General features: G+C 60.8%; 3 protein-coding genes across 7 annotated transcripts; all 3 read right to left on the reverse strand.

The window, feature by feature from the left end:
- Positions 1 to 291: 291 nt before the first annotated feature.
- On the reverse strand, positions 292 to 7,632 carry CCDC106 (coiled-coil domain containing 106). 3 transcript variants are annotated; one of them, XM_064380783.1, is made up of 7 exons: positions 7,574 to 7,632; positions 5,118 to 5,247; positions 4,223 to 4,354; positions 3,992 to 4,096; positions 3,719 to 3,895; positions 1,937 to 2,149; positions 292 to 1,053 (listed from the first exon to the last, which is right to left on the reverse strand). In XM_064380783.1, exons 3-7 carry the CDS (start codon positions 4,251 to 4,253, stop codon positions 737 to 739), a joined length of 843 nt encoding a protein of 280 aa, XP_064236853.1. In that variant the 5' UTR covers positions 4,254 to 4,354; positions 5,118 to 5,247; positions 7,574 to 7,632; the 3' UTR covers positions 292 to 736. The 3 variants fall into 3 exon arrangements, with proteins under 3 accessions (XP_064236853.1, XP_064236852.1, XP_012320722.2); XM_064380782.1 differs by lacking the exon at positions 7,574 to 7,632 and adding an exon at positions 5,699 to 7,181; XM_012465299.2 differs by lacking the exon at positions 7,574 to 7,632 and having other exon boundaries at positions 4,223 to 4,298; positions 5,118 to 7,181.
- ZNF581 (zinc finger protein 581) lies at positions 7,279 to 9,398 on the reverse strand. 2 transcript variants are annotated; one of them, XM_012465300.3, is made up of 2 exons: positions 9,131 to 9,398; positions 7,279 to 8,343 (listed from the first exon to the last, which is right to left on the reverse strand). In XM_012465300.3, exon 2 carries the CDS (start codon positions 8,322 to 8,324, stop codon positions 7,731 to 7,733), a length of 594 nt encoding a protein of 197 aa, XP_012320723.1. In that variant the 5' UTR covers positions 8,325 to 8,343; positions 9,131 to 9,398; the 3' UTR covers positions 7,279 to 7,730. The 2 variants fall into 2 exon arrangements, with proteins under 2 accessions (XP_012320723.1, XP_064236854.1); XM_064380784.1 differs by lacking the exon at positions 9,131 to 9,398 and adding an exon at positions 8,879 to 9,042.
- A 38-nt stretch (positions 9,399 to 9,436) lies between these two features.
- On the reverse strand, positions 9,437 to 11,769 carry ZNF580 (zinc finger protein 580). 2 transcript variants are annotated; one of them, XM_064380785.1, is made up of 2 exons: positions 11,583 to 11,769; positions 9,437 to 10,410 (listed from the first exon to the last, which is right to left on the reverse strand). In XM_064380785.1, the coding sequence occupies exon 2, from the start codon at positions 10,396 to 10,398 to the stop codon at positions 9,880 to 9,882; it is 519 nt and encodes a 172-aa protein (XP_064236855.1). In that variant the 5' UTR covers positions 10,399 to 10,410; positions 11,583 to 11,769; the 3' UTR covers positions 9,437 to 9,879. The 2 variants fall into 2 exon arrangements, with proteins under 2 accessions (XP_064236855.1, XP_012320724.1); XM_012465301.3 differs by lacking the exon at positions 11,583 to 11,769 and adding an exon at positions 10,758 to 10,872.
- Between the last annotated feature and the right edge of the window lie 2,010 nt (positions 11,770 to 13,779).

Below are 13,779 nucleotides of genomic sequence, written 5' to 3' on the forward strand. Positions count from 1 at the left end.
TCAGGTGATCCGCTCGCCTCGACCACCCAAAGTGCTGGGATTACAGCCGTGAGCCGCCATGCCCGGCTGTGTCCACGCTTCTTTTCCCGAGCTCTGCCCCCAAGTGTTCTGGGGCACAGCTGCTTCTCTCTCCATCTCTGCCTCCCGGGGGCTAATTACACCCCTGTCCTCCGCGGCCTCTCGCCTGACCGCCCACCACGCTGGAAGCCCCCGCAACCCTGTCACTGTCTTCAGGGCGACGGCCGTCCCCTCCCAGGCACGTCCCCCTCCTAGGAAGAGGCTGGGGCCCAGTTTATTCCAAATTTTCACGTCTTTTTTTAATTTAAATTCTCTGAATAATTCTCTGTCGCGCGGAGTTGGGAGGTCCGTCCGGGAATCGGGTGGGCAGCTCCTCCGCGGGGCAGCGGGGCAGGGAGCAGAGACGGGGTCTGTACAGTCCCCCACCCGAGACGGGGCGGCACCCGCCTGCCTGGTTCTGCAGGAGGAACGGGCCCGGCGAGGGCACGGCTGGGCAGCCCCAGCAGAAAGGGGTGCCAGCGTTCGGGAGGGGGACGCAGCTGGCCCGGGGGCGGGGGCCGTTGCGCTTGAGGACCCGGCTAAGGGAGCCTTCAACCCAGGGAGTGAGGAGGGGCAGGGGCGCGGCGGGGAGAGGGGCAGGTCATCCACCGGGGGCTTGGGGAGGGCCGGGGTCCACGGGGGAGGGAGGCCCGGGCCGGGGCACGGAGACGCGGCGCGATCACCGCTTGAAGCGGTAGGTGATGGGCAGCAGCAGCTTGCTCTTCTTGAGCGCCTGCACCTTCTTGAGCGTCTCGTCGTCCAGGGCCAGGAAGCAGCGGCGGGAGTACTCGAGCAGGCGCTCCTTGGAGGGGTCGAACTCGCCCACCTCGGCCAGCTTCTCGGGGGCCACGATGAGCAGCTCGGCGATGGGCGTGGTCAGCGCCACAGTGTTCCTGTCCACGCGGTGGTGCTCGAAGGCCCGCGACATGCTCTTGAGCTTCTGGAAAGTGCCCAGGATCTTCTTGTACCGGCAGAGGACCCCATCAGCGTCCTTCACTGCGGGGGGAGGTGGGGACACGGAAGTGAGGGGCAGGGGGCAAGACACGGGGGGGGGCGGACACAGGAAGGGAAACGGCCATGGGAAGGATCCCAGCGGGTAGAGGCATGGGCGGGTGCAGACCAGGAGGCCGAGGAGAGGAGGGGAAAAGGGCATCAGAATTTGGACCAGTGGGAAGTGGGAAGAGGCAGGCCCAGGGAAAAGGGTGAGGAGAGAAAATGAGCCGAGAGACTGAGTTAAACCGACAGGGTCCCAGGCCCGGGCGGCGTCCTCACCGTCTCCTCCCTGCCTCAGGTGACTTCACTTACTCAAGCCTCACGCTCCCCGTGAGACAGGTCCTCCAGCAGGCCTCTTTCTCACCGATGAAAGTTAAGGAGGTGCCCAAGGCGCGCAAGGGTGGACCAAAACTTAAAGTAAACCCAGGGCAGTCCCGGTAGTGTGGCTCACGCCTGTAATCCCAGCACTTTGGGAAGCCGAGGCAGGCAGATCTCTTGAGGTCAGGAGTTCAAGACCAGCCTGGCCAACGTGGTCAAACCCCGTCTCTACTAAAAATACAAAAATTCACCGGGCACAGTGGTGCACATCTGTAGTCCCAGCTACCTGGGAGGCTGAGGCAGGAGAATCGCTTGAACCTGGAAGGCAGAGATTGCAGTGAGCCGAGATCACACACTGCACTCCAGCCTGAGCAACAAAGCAAGACTCCCTCTCAAAAAAAAAAAAAAAGTAAACTGAGGACCACATGTGGAAGAGGGAGAGAAAGAAGCTGGTGGGTCTTTCTCCAGCAAGGTGTACGGGCTTGGGGAGAAAGGAGGGCCTCTGGGAAGGTCACACAGCAATTCAGCAGCCCAAGACCTCAGCACCCACCCCATGCACCCCACTCACCCCGCTGCCTCTCCCGGGCCTTGGGCTTCCCAAAGCGCCTCCGACTGGCACCTCCCTTCTGCTTCTGCCGCCTCTTCTCGCTGGCACTGCCTTCTTCCGACGCTCCGCTGAGGGAAGAGGCTGCTGACTCGGGGTCTGAGGCCTCGCCCCCAGCTCCGCCCCGGCTGTCCCCCTCAATCCGCCGCGGCCCAGGCTTCACCCGGCAGTGGTCCTCTGGAGAGAGAGACACACACATGAGCTACCAGACCAGAAACCCCATCACAGGTCCCGGGACTGCCAGAAGCTGCAGTCCCCAAAACTGGATCCCCCAACCTGGGCTGGTCCCCTAAAGAGATAGATGGACAGGGAGAACAGCAAAGACACTGGTGGCGGCTGAGTAGAGCCAGCGGGGGGCTGTGGGAGGTGGTCACAGGTGGAGCATTTTCTCAGAGGCCTGGGCTGGTCAGAGGTCTTGGGGAAGCAGCCAGAACCTAGGACCTCAGGACCCCTGTGACTGTGTGCTCCCATGGAGGAGGGACTGGATCTGGAAACCCAGGAGGCAGGCGAGGCCTTGGCTGGAGTCCGGGGGGGTCAGACCCTGAGAGAAATCAGGGGCCCTGGGTCCAGCAGGCTGGGTCCCACCTCCACCCAGATGCAGGGTCCTCTAGAAGGCGGGTTGGGGAGGAGTCTGGTGCAAGGGTCCCCACTGGGAAAGTGCTGGGGCCACAGGGCCCAACCATCTGTGCAAAGGAGTCAGAAACCCAGGATGGAACCCTCAGTGGAAGGAGACAGTGGCAGGCAAGGGCAGCCAGAGGCAGTCTGAGAGCACAGGGAACATCAGATCCCCAGATGCCACAGGCCCCTGGCCCAAGCTTTTGGGGAAAAGGGTTGAATTCACAAAGAGAGATGTGGGAGCTTTTGAGGGGTCTTCCCAGCCAGGGAGTTACCAAGGCTGAGCTGAGGGTAGGTGAGGTAGAGTGTGGGTTCTCCAGGACATGGGCTAAGGGTCTGGAGCAAAGGACCTGACCATCTGGAGAAAAGGCTGGGGCTGGCCTCCCAAATGTATGAAGCAGGGCACAGGGTCCCAGCAGTCAGGAGACGACGCTAGCTGTGAGCTGGCTGGGGCGGTGGGCTGCTTCTGGCCATGAATTAGAGCAAGGGACATGGGTGGGGACTGCCTGGGAACCTGGGGCAAGGTCTGGGGGACAGCACATGCTGACGTCCCCACCCAAAGAGCTCCACTAAGGGACTTAATTTCTTTGATGGAGAAGGAGTGCTCATCAACCAAGGATGGGACACGGTGGGTGGGAAGACAGCCCCTGGTGTCACACGGGAGGGGACAGAAGAGGCTAGATGGCTGGACTCCTGGATCTCAGAGAAGACAGGCCTGGGAAGAGAAGTGGGCCCCTGAGGACACCCAGAGGACTAGGATGGGCCTCTCGGCTAAAGAGAAGAAGGAACATCCCCCTAGGTGTCAGGAAGAGAGCAGCTCTCAGGTCCCAGAGTCCCTAAAAGCACCCAGGGCTAGGGAAACATGGCAGGGCACTTGAGGCTGATGGAATTCAGGGAGCTGATGGAGAAGGCAGGACGGGCCCCAGGAGATAGTTCATGGGGATTAGGCCTTGGAGGCCAAGCAAGAAGGAAGCTGGGCTTGAGGCCCGGAAACAGGCAGGGGACTAGCAGAGAGGGCCAACATGGCAGGTCCCACACAGCCAGCCAAACAGTGGAGCCTTGAGCCTGGGTGAGCGGGTGCCCAGGAGCGGGATAGGGAGGTGATGGGCCCAACGTGCCCCACAAACACACCTGCATCCATCCGAGCAGAAGAGATGAACTTGTCCAGCTGGCAGCGCAGGAAGTCCCTCTCTTCCTCCAGGTCCTCAATGCGCTTCTGCAGCCAGGAGTTCCTCTCCAGGGCCATGTGCAGCTGGGCCTTGACGCTGTTCATCAGGGCCAGGGTAGGGGACGTGTCCTCAGGGGGCTCTAGGGACACAGCAAGGGAGGGGCCCAGGTCACACCTTGGGACTCAGGGCCTGGCTTCCCAGCTGGCTCCAGTCCCTCCACGCCCCCTCAGCTCACCCTCGAAGTTTCCCCGAGAGGGGCTCAGACTGTAAAAGATCTCTGAGTCTAGGTGGGGCGCCTCGTCGAAGGGGATGGAGATCTCGAAGGCCTCATCGTCCTTCACTGGAGAGGAGAGGCCCTGGGTCACCCCAGAGAAGTCCGCAAGCCCCTCAGCCCACCCCCCAACCACGGCAGCCTGGAGCCAACCGCACTGGGACCGAGGGTAGGGAGGGGCCCCAGCTTCCTCACTTGTCCTCCTCCGGCTGGTCCGGTCATTCATGGCGTGGCTTCCTGCGGACCCCAGCAGCCGAGCGCCTCAGAGGCACTGGACAGAAACAGCAGCCACAAATGGCGGGACGCGGACGGACTCGAGGGTCCATCCTGGGGGAGGTGAGATGAGAGAGGAGGGAACCCTGGTCTGAGGGAGGAGGGAGCCCGGACCCCACGACTGAGGCCATACACGCCCAGGTTCAAACTCCTGGGCTCCCAGGGACAGGGGCAGGGGGCCCAGCCGCCTAGGTCCTGGGGAAGAAGTAGTGAGCTGGGGACGTGGGCTCCTGGGTATGGAAGGAAGAGGAAGCTGAAGCCCTAAATCAATTGCTAGGTGCCCCAAGGGGTCACCTGAGCAGGGACACATGGCCTGCAGGGCAAGGACCCTGGCTCATCGCGGGCTACCTCCGGGCCTAAGCAAGAGGCAGGTGCAAGGGAAAACTGCCCCAACTTCCCAGGATAGGGGGAGGTCCGGCCCGTGCTCGCTGCCTCCCCTACCCCCGGGGCCCCATACCCCTCCCCCGCACTCGCGTGGGCGGACAAACCCCCCCCGGTGGTGGGGGTTGGGCGCGTGCGCAGTATGGGGAAAGGTCACGCGTGGGGATGCGCCCCCCCCGCCCCCACCCTTTGTCCCGCGGGTGGGAGGGGGAGCAGTCGTGGAAAGATCCCAGCGGGGGCATGCACCAGGCCAGGGGTGCAAACGCAGCCACCATCCCCCGACCGTGGATGCCCGGGGTCCGAGGGGCCGGGGCCCCCCACGCTCACCCACCCGCGCGCGGAATCCAGCTCGGGGACCGACGGCGGCGGCGCCCATGCCCGGCGCCGGGGAGCGTCTGCAAAGTGTCACGGGGAGCCGAGGGAAGCGCCCACTCACCCGCGAACAGGCGGGGCTGCAGGGTAGCGAGTCCTGGAACTGAGCGATGGAACGGACAGGGACGTGGGGACTCGCCCCGTCGGGCTAAGCCAGTGCGCGTCGTTCGAGAGTCCCTGGGTCCAGGTGAGGCCTGTCGTTTGCGGCAGAAGCAGGGGGGATGCACTTGTGCGATGGTCCCTTACAGCACTCCCCCGCCCTCCCCAAAGCCCAGGCAGGGAACGTCACGAAATTCCCATCCAGGAGAGCTGGCGAGTCTCCGAGGGTCCCCGGGTTCGGTGGCCGTGTGCCCAGTGGGCCCAGGAGAAGGCAGGAGAGTTGGAGCGAAAGAATCTACTTTTAACGATCCCTCCGGAACTAGCCAGCGCGGACTCCCCCAGAGCCCCCGCCTCCCACAGCCAGACTCCAAGGTTCCCAGGGATGTGGGGGCCAAAATGGGGGAAGTTACCCCTCACTCGGAAAATGAGGGCCAGGAACACGCCACCCCCACCCCCACCCCTATGTTGGTAATTAAGAGCTGGCTTTGGAGCAGAGCTACATTCCAGTCCTGACTGTTCCTGCCCCTCCCCAGCCTGTTAACTCACCTGTAAAATGGGGACATTACAAGCCCTAAATTTCTTGGCAGGATGCGGTGCTGTGACAGGCAGCAGCTCAGCCCAGCACCTGGCCATAGTCAGGGCTGAAGAGAAGGGCGCTGCTGGTATTGAGGTCAGATGATGGGGTGTGATCGCAGCCTCTGTGAGGCTCTTTCCCACTTCGGGGAGTTCGAACGAAGTTTTGTTCTTCCTCCCAAAAGAAGAGGTCGGAAGAACAAACGAGGCCTAGCACAGTGCCTGGCACAAAATAGGCAAGGAAAGTGAGCTAATAAACAGATGGTTATTAAGCTTCAGGCTCAGCTCCACCTGCCTCTCCTGTTCACCAGAAGCATCCGGCCAGCCCTTATGAAAGCAAGGTCTTAACCCGATAGAGAATCTAAATGTCCGCACCCCCTTGCAAAGCTGTGACCATGATCCTCCCCTCCCCACCTCACTTTACAGATAAACTGCAGCCTGGTCCAAAAATTCCTGGGCCAGCCACCTGCCCTAGATTGGTCTTTTCCAAAGTACAAGATCATGGGTGGAGAATTCAAAATAGGATGGAATCAGCAGTTTAAAAAAAATAATTAGCCGGGTGTGGTGGCACACACCCATAATTCCAGCTAAGGAGGCTGAGTCAAGAGAATCGCTTTCACCTGCGAGGCAGAGGTTGCATTGAGCCAAGATGGCACCACTGCACTCCAGCCTGGGTGACAGAGCAAGACTCCGTCTCAAAAAATAATCATAATACTTGATGAAAAAAAAGCTGCACATACTAAAGCTAACTATGGTAAAGAAATTTTTGTCTCGAGGCCCAGCGCCGTGGCTCACACCTGTAATTCAGCAGTTTGGGAGACTGAGGCGTGTGTATCACCCAAGGTCAGGAGTTCCAGGCCCATCTGGCTAACATGGTGAAACCCCATCTTTGCTGTAAGTGCAAAATTAGCAGTGTGTGGTGATCCACACTTGTAATCCCAGCTACCTGGGAAGCTGAGGTAGGAGAATCACTTGAACCCAGGAGGTGCAGGTTGCAGTGAGCCGAGATCACGCCATTGCACTCACTCCAGAGCAAACACTTAAAAAAAAAAAAATTTTTTTAAAAAGGCCTGTAATCCCAGCACCTTGGGAGACTGAGGCAGGCAGATCACGAGGTCAGGAGTTCCAAGACCAGCATGGCCAGTATGGTGAAACCCTGTCTCCACTGTAATACCAGCTACTCAAGAGGCTGAGACAGAAGAATCGCTCGAACCTGGGAGGTGGAGGTTGCAGTGAGCCGAAATTGTGCCACTGCACTCCAGCTTGGGTGACACTCAGAGTGAGACTCCATCTCAAAAAAAAAAAAAAAAAAACTTGTTTCACATATATTTTGTATATCTGTGTACTCTATTGCCATATAAAATCTGTTAGTTAGTTTTAAAATTTAAGTTTAAAAATATTCTTTCCAGATGATACAGGTCTTCAGGAGCTGAGGCAGGGTTCACCCCAGGGCAGGCCAACCCTCCTATTCCCCAGCCAGGCGAGCTGAGGTCTCCCTGCTGGCGCCCACGAGAAGGTCTGAGATGCTGTCTCTAGAAGCAAACCTCAAGTGCTCAGAGTGGGAAATGTGTTTATTGTTTGATCAGTCTCAGGCCTGGTTGGGGGGTGTAAGGCGGGATGGGGGTCCCTTCCCCAACCACAGCACAGGCCTCAGGAAGATGGCACAGATTCCTCATGACCCCAGCCATCTTTTATGAGGCCAGACAATTTCCACACCACTCTCCCAACCCCCATCCAGTCAAGGCTCTGCCATGGAATAGCTGATCTCTTTAGGCTAGAGGACTCCACTCTGTGTGGGGTTCATTCCCATCTCAGCTCCAAAACACGGAGGACCTGAAGACTACTCACGGATTCCTCCTTCGGGCAGGGCTCTGCCTTTGAGATGCGGCTGCTCTGTGTCTGTCCAGGGCCCTGAACGCCAGCCTCAGGCTCTCACCAGGTGTCTGGACAGGAGTCCAGGCTCCCTACAAAGTCCTGTGGTACCTGGGGCACCGAGCCACCCGGCTCACGGATGCTTCCACCGCGTGTGTTTCTGAAGTGTGTTCTGCTCCATAAAGCGGCGAGGGCAGTGTGGACACTGGAACGGGCGTTCCCCGGAGTGCACCCGGCTGTGCTGGGCCAGCTCACCCGCATCCCGGAAGCGGCGAGGGCAGAGCGGGCAGCCGTGGGGCCGCCCACCACCCGCCCGGTGAATGGAGATATGCCGTGCCAAGTGGCTGGCCCGCTTGAAAGCCTTCCCACAGGTGTCGCACTTGTAGGGCTTCACCTCCGAGTGGGTGATGCTGTGTCGCTGAAGGTAGGACATGTACTCGAAGACCCTGGAGCACACCGGGCAGCTGTAGCACTTTTTCTGGCCTGAAGCCCCATTGGCCCCCGGCTCCCTCTTCGACTCCTCGTCCACCAGCACAGTGTAGGGGACACCCTGAGTGTCAATGAGCAGGTAGTGGTTGGGCTTTGGAGGGGATGAAGTCTGGGGAGCTCCGATGGAGGAGGAAGGTCCAGGTTCTGGGGAGCGGCATGTCCGACGGGGAGGGCCCTCCATGGTCTCAACGGAGGAAAATGCCAGGGGCTGAGGGCAGCGGGATGGCAGCACCAGCATCCGGAGGAGTGGCTGAGGCCTGGCGGATGGGAAACAGGATAGGAAGGTTATATAGAAGAGGGCAGCTCAGCACCGCAGGCTCCATCCTTTTCCCTCCCTATACCCGCCCCAGGACTTCTGCAGCCCGTGGCCCCTGAGTCCCTCTTCTCCAGTCACACTCACAGCTGGACTCTGTGGCCTCCTAAAAAGTTACCAGTCTCCCTCCTTGGAAAACCTCTTCTAGCCTCGGTGCTCCACCACCCACTGTACTCACAGGACCTCTTGACCTGCTCTGCACAACCTGGACCTCGTTCTAACTTTCCCCTTTGTGCCCTCCCAGGTCACTGGGTGCCCCACCCCGCAGGCCTCAAGGCCTCTCCCTCCCCTCTTTCTGGCTCCTTCCAGGGTCTGCGTGTTGGCCCATCCTACATACTCCACTCAAGCCTTTCCTGCCCCCTCCATACAAGCCAAACCTATTCACAGGGGCTGCGAGTTAGAACCCCCAGGTTCTGGGTCCCTCTCCAGGAATGTGCCTGGAGAACTCTGTGCCCCCGCCCCCCGCCCCGTCCATCCACCTCGGGTTCTCGCTAGTTCTCGCCCGGCCACCACCAGGCTCGTTCAAGGTCCCAGCACTCTCCAGGCTTCCACCGCCAGGGCCGCAGCTCTTGCCTTCTGGGCCTTTCAATATAAGTTCTCGATCCCTGGAAGCCCCAGAACAGCCCCCTCCGGTTCCTGCCCCATCCCCGCCCACGCCCAGGTACCCTCCACGCGGCCCTGGCCCTCCCGCCGCCCGCTCCCAGCCCCCTCTCTCTTCCCGGCCCCCGTACCAAGTGCAGCAGCCTCTCAGGTCCGGGCGACTCCAAGTGGCCCCGGGCTACCCTCGCAGTTGCAGGCGGCGGCGGGAAGGGGACTTCTGGGTGTGCCCCAGGAGCAGACGGCGCCAGCCGAGAGAGAGAGGAGCCGAAGAGAAGAGAGGGTCTAAAGAAGGAAGTTGGGGGCGGGGCGCCGAGGCCGTCGCGAAACGGCTCCGGCCAGAAACACACACCCAGAAGAAGGTTCCTAAGCGAGAAAAGTCCGGTCTCCACCCCCCCCAGCACCCAAGGCGCACGCACACGCAAATAAGAGCCTGAAAATGGAGTGCGGAATGTTTATTGAGCAAAGGGTAGGGAGCGTGGGCGGAAGGAGGGCAGATACAGAAATGAACCAGACCATGCCCGTGCTCTTTATCATCTCTTCCCCGCTGACAGCCGCCGGCTCACCGCTCCAGAGGGCAGGAAACCAAGGCTTAGAGAGGTCATGTCACTTGCAAAAGTTCACACAGCACAGCTGGGCCGGAACCCAGTTCCGACTGGTTCCCGGGTCCAGGGAGGGGCAACGACTTTGGTCTACATCACACAGCTAGAAGGGGGATAAGGAAAGAATGATGCGCCTCCCTTTGGAAGGTGGGGAAACTGAGGCCCGGGGTAAGGCAGTAACCTCAGCAGAGCTAGGGAGTGTGTGTGGGAGTGAGTGACGCTGTGTGGGTCAGACTTGGTGGCCCTGAGGGGGGCAGGGCAGCACAGGCCGGGTCTCGAGCTTAGTGGAGGCGCACGTGCTGCGCCAGCTCCGCGGCGTCCTGGAAGCGGCGTGGGCAGAGCGGGCAGGTGTGCGGCGGCCCGGCGCGGGCGCGGTGCGTGGCGCGATGCCGCGACAGGTGGCTGGAGCGCTTGAAGGCCTTGCCGCAGGCGCCGCACGTGAAGGGCTTGAGGTCCGAGTGCGACACGCGGTGGCTCTGCAGCCGCAGAGGGCTGGCAAAGACACGGGCGCACTCCGGGCAGCTGTAGCCCTTGCGAGGGCCGGGCTCTCCTGGGGGCGCCTCGCGCTGGGGCGGGCCCCGGGGCTCCTCCTCCAGCTGCACCGTGTATGTGTAGGGGACCCCATTGGCGTCGATGAGGAGGTGGCGGCCCAGCCGCGGGGGTCGGGGCCCCGCCGCCGAGGAAGGCGTGGAGGAGGGGCCTTCTGCCTTGGGAAAAGGGGGAGCCTTGGGGGGCGGTGGGTCCATGGCCTCCGGAGAGGAGGACCGAGGGTGGGGTGGCCGCGGCGGCAGCAGCAGCATCTGGAGCGGCAGCTGGGAGCGGCGGAGGGGAGATTAGTTAAAATTGCCACTTCCTTTAAGGAAAAGCTTCCTAAAATGGAAAGCGTCCCCACTATCACTGCTTGTTACCCTTTATGCGCCATTGACCACCTCCCCAGCAAAATAAAAACTCTGACTCCAGCCCAGGTCTCCCACGTTCCATTAGCCTGCCTCGGAGAGGGCCTCCAACTGAGCTCGGCAAAACCCTGCCACCGCCTGCCGTTCCTCCAGGGCCCATCTCTCAGCACCCAGGTCAGATCTGAGGGCGTGGCCCCCCGACTTTTCTTCCCTTTTCGCCTCTCAACCCACCCCAGCAGACATCAATCCTCAAATCTTTTTACCTCTTTTAAGTCTCACAGCCCGGCCCTCCTGACCTCCGGGATTTCTCTAATCTGTGGTTTCTTCTTCCTCTGTTGCCCAGCCCCAGTTCAGGTTGCTTCCCCTCCTTCTGCCCCCCCACCCCACCCCACCCCCACGGGCCCCGCATCAGCCTCCGCGCCCTCCTGGGGCTCCATCCCCGCAGCAAGTCGCAGGGCCTCCCCATCTTCAGATTCCGTGGCCTCCCTCACTTCCTCTCTAGGTGCCTCCCCAGAGCCCCACTAACCCAATTCCCCACATTTCACTAGGGCTCCTCCATCCTGCTCCTACACTTAGCACCTCGAAGTCTAGCCACCTCTCCCCACTACGGAACCTATCGTCTCATCCATCTACAAAGAACCCCCAAGATGCCTCAAATGCCTGCCTTATGTATACCCCGTCCCCCCAACCTGGCTACCTGCTACATTCTCCCCAAGAGCCCCCCTTCTCCCCCCGCCCCTACAGACGACGGTGACATCGTGACTTCTTTCTGTACCCATCAGGGAGCTTCTCCCAGACCCAGCTATGCGCACCAGGCCCCGGAACTCCGCTCCCGACACTACCTCTCCAAAGCCCCCCTTTCCCTCCTTTCTCTGCACATCTGGCATCTCATTCTCCTGTTCACCTCTTCCAGGAGCCCCATCCCTCTCCCCGTTACACACAGCATGGCCCCATGCCTGTTCTTTCGCCCTGCTCCCCTTGTTTCTGGGAACCCCAGCACCTGGGCGTTTTCGCCCCCAACCCGCTACACCGCCCCCGCCCCCGCCCCCGGGGCCCCTCCTTTTCCCCTCACTTCCCGGCCCCCGTACCCCGTGAGGCGGCCTCTCGGGTCCTGAGGAGCGGGCCGAGGTCCCGGGCTGCCCCGGGCTTCCCCTGGCGAGCGCCGGCGGCGGAACCGAGACTTCCGGGCAGCTCCGGGCCGGCGGCGCCGGGGACGCGGGGACTGGGGGCGCGGGCGCGGGGGCGCGAGGGGCGGCGGCGTCCCTGGGAAAAGGCGCCGGCCGGAAGCGCGCGAGCCCCGCGCGGAGGTTCCGCAGCCTGGAGCCGGCGCTCCCACCCCCCGGAGCCGGCGCTCCCACCCCCCGCCTCTGCGGAGCGCCCTGCGGGGAGGGGACCCGAGGCGGGGGGCCCACGGAAGACGCCCGCCTCCGGCGGCCTAGCTCCCCTCAAGCCTCCCGACCGGAACAGTTCGCCTGCTTTGACAGAGATCGGCTAATAAACCGATACTAAGCAAAGTTACGTCTTGGCCTGCAGGCTCACAAAGGTTTGTCCACTTTCCACTGGGTGGGAGCTGCCTGATCCGCCGTGGTCACCCACCGAGGCAGAGGGCGGGAGAAGGGATGTTCCTGCCGGCTGAGCAACTGTGGAGACCGAGGTCCAGAGGCCAGCCATTCACTGGCTCCGATGTGGCACGGGCCTGATTCTCCATCCAGCAAATGGGGAGACCGAGGCCCGGAGAAGGCCAGACACTGCCATTAGAGTTTGGGAAGGTGTATACTTCCCACAGGCACATGCGGGAACTGAGGCCACAGAGGGCCAGACTGCTGAATGTGCAGGTGCGGAGGTGTGAGGTTTCTAGAAGTCACGTGGGGACACCGAGGCGCAGCGAAGGCGGAGGTAGGAAACGCTGGCACTGCCCCCCCCCGCCCGGAGAACCGCTGGAAGCCTGGGCGCTGGCTGCGCACACGAAGGACTTGGGCGTCCAGAGCAACCGCGGAGGCACGGCAGCCGCACTGGGAGCCGCACACGCGGTCAGCACTAGGGGAAGCTGCCAGTGGTGCCCGCAGCTCCTCCTCCAGCCACGTGGCGCCTTGGCCTCGCAGGAGGGCGGCGGCAGCAGCATATGCAGGTGCAGCTGGGAGTGGGGGACAGAAGGGGAGTAACTGTAGCAGCCAGCCCCAGGACCCTGGGGGTGCCACAGCTACGTCCTAGAACACTGCCCATCAGAACTTTCTGCAATGGTGGAAAGTTCTATGACAGTCACTAGCCACGTGAGACTCTTAACACTCTTGAAATGTGGCTTGTGCGTCAGAGGACCTGAATTTTAAATTTCCCATTATCAGTGCGGTGGCTCAGGCCTGTAACCCTAGCACTTTTGGAGACCGAGGTGGGCAGATCACCCGAGGTCAGGAGTTCAAGACCAGCCTGGCCAACAGGATGAAACTCCATCTCTACTAAAAATACAAAAATTAGCTGGGCATGGTGGTGTGCCCTGCTGTCCCAGCTACTTGGGAGGCTGAGGCAGGTGAATCACTTAAACCCAGGAGGTGGAGGTTGCAGTGAGCCAAGATTGTGCCACTGCACTCCAGCCTGGGTGACAGAGTAAGACTCTGTTTCATGATAATTTCCCAACATGGTGAAACCTCGTCTCTACTAAAAATACAAAAATTAGCTGGATGTGGTGGTGCACACCTGTAGTCCCAGCTACTTGGGAGGCTGGGACTGAGGCAGGAGAATTGCTTGAGCCCAGAAGGCAGAGGTTGCAGTGAGCCAAGATCGTGCCACTGCACTCCACCCTGGGCAACAGAGCAAGACTCCCTCTCAAAAAACAAAAAAAAAATCGAATCCCCAATGTTGGAGATGGGGCTTGGCGGGAGGCATTTGGATCATGGAGGCGGATCCTTCATGAATGGCTTGGTGCCATCTTCAAGGTGATGAGTAAGTTCTTGCCGAGTTCACATGAGATCTAGTTGGTTTGTTTTTTTTTTTTTTTTTTTTTTTTTTTGAGACAGAGTCTTGCTCCGTTGCCAGGAGCCAGGCTGGAGTGCAGTGGTACAATCTCAGCTCACTGCAACCTCTGCAATTCTCCTGCCTCAGCCTCCCGAGTAGCTGGGACTACAGGCGTGCGCCACCACGCCCAGCTAATTTTTGTATTTTTAGTAGAGACGGGGTTTCACCATGTTGACCAGGATGGTCTCGATTTCTTGACCTCGTGATCCACCCGCCTCGGCCTCCCAAAGTGCTGGGATTACAGGTGTGAGCCACCGTGCCCGGCCGAGATCTGGT

Source organism: Aotus nancymaae, unplaced genomic scaffold (assembly GCF_030222135.1).
Source record: "Aotus nancymaae isolate 86718 unplaced genomic scaffold, 86718_ANA_hifiasm-v0.15.2.pri h1tg000028l, whole genome shotgun sequence".
NCBI lineage: Eukaryota > Metazoa > Chordata > Mammalia > Primates > Aotidae > Aotus > Aotus nancymaae.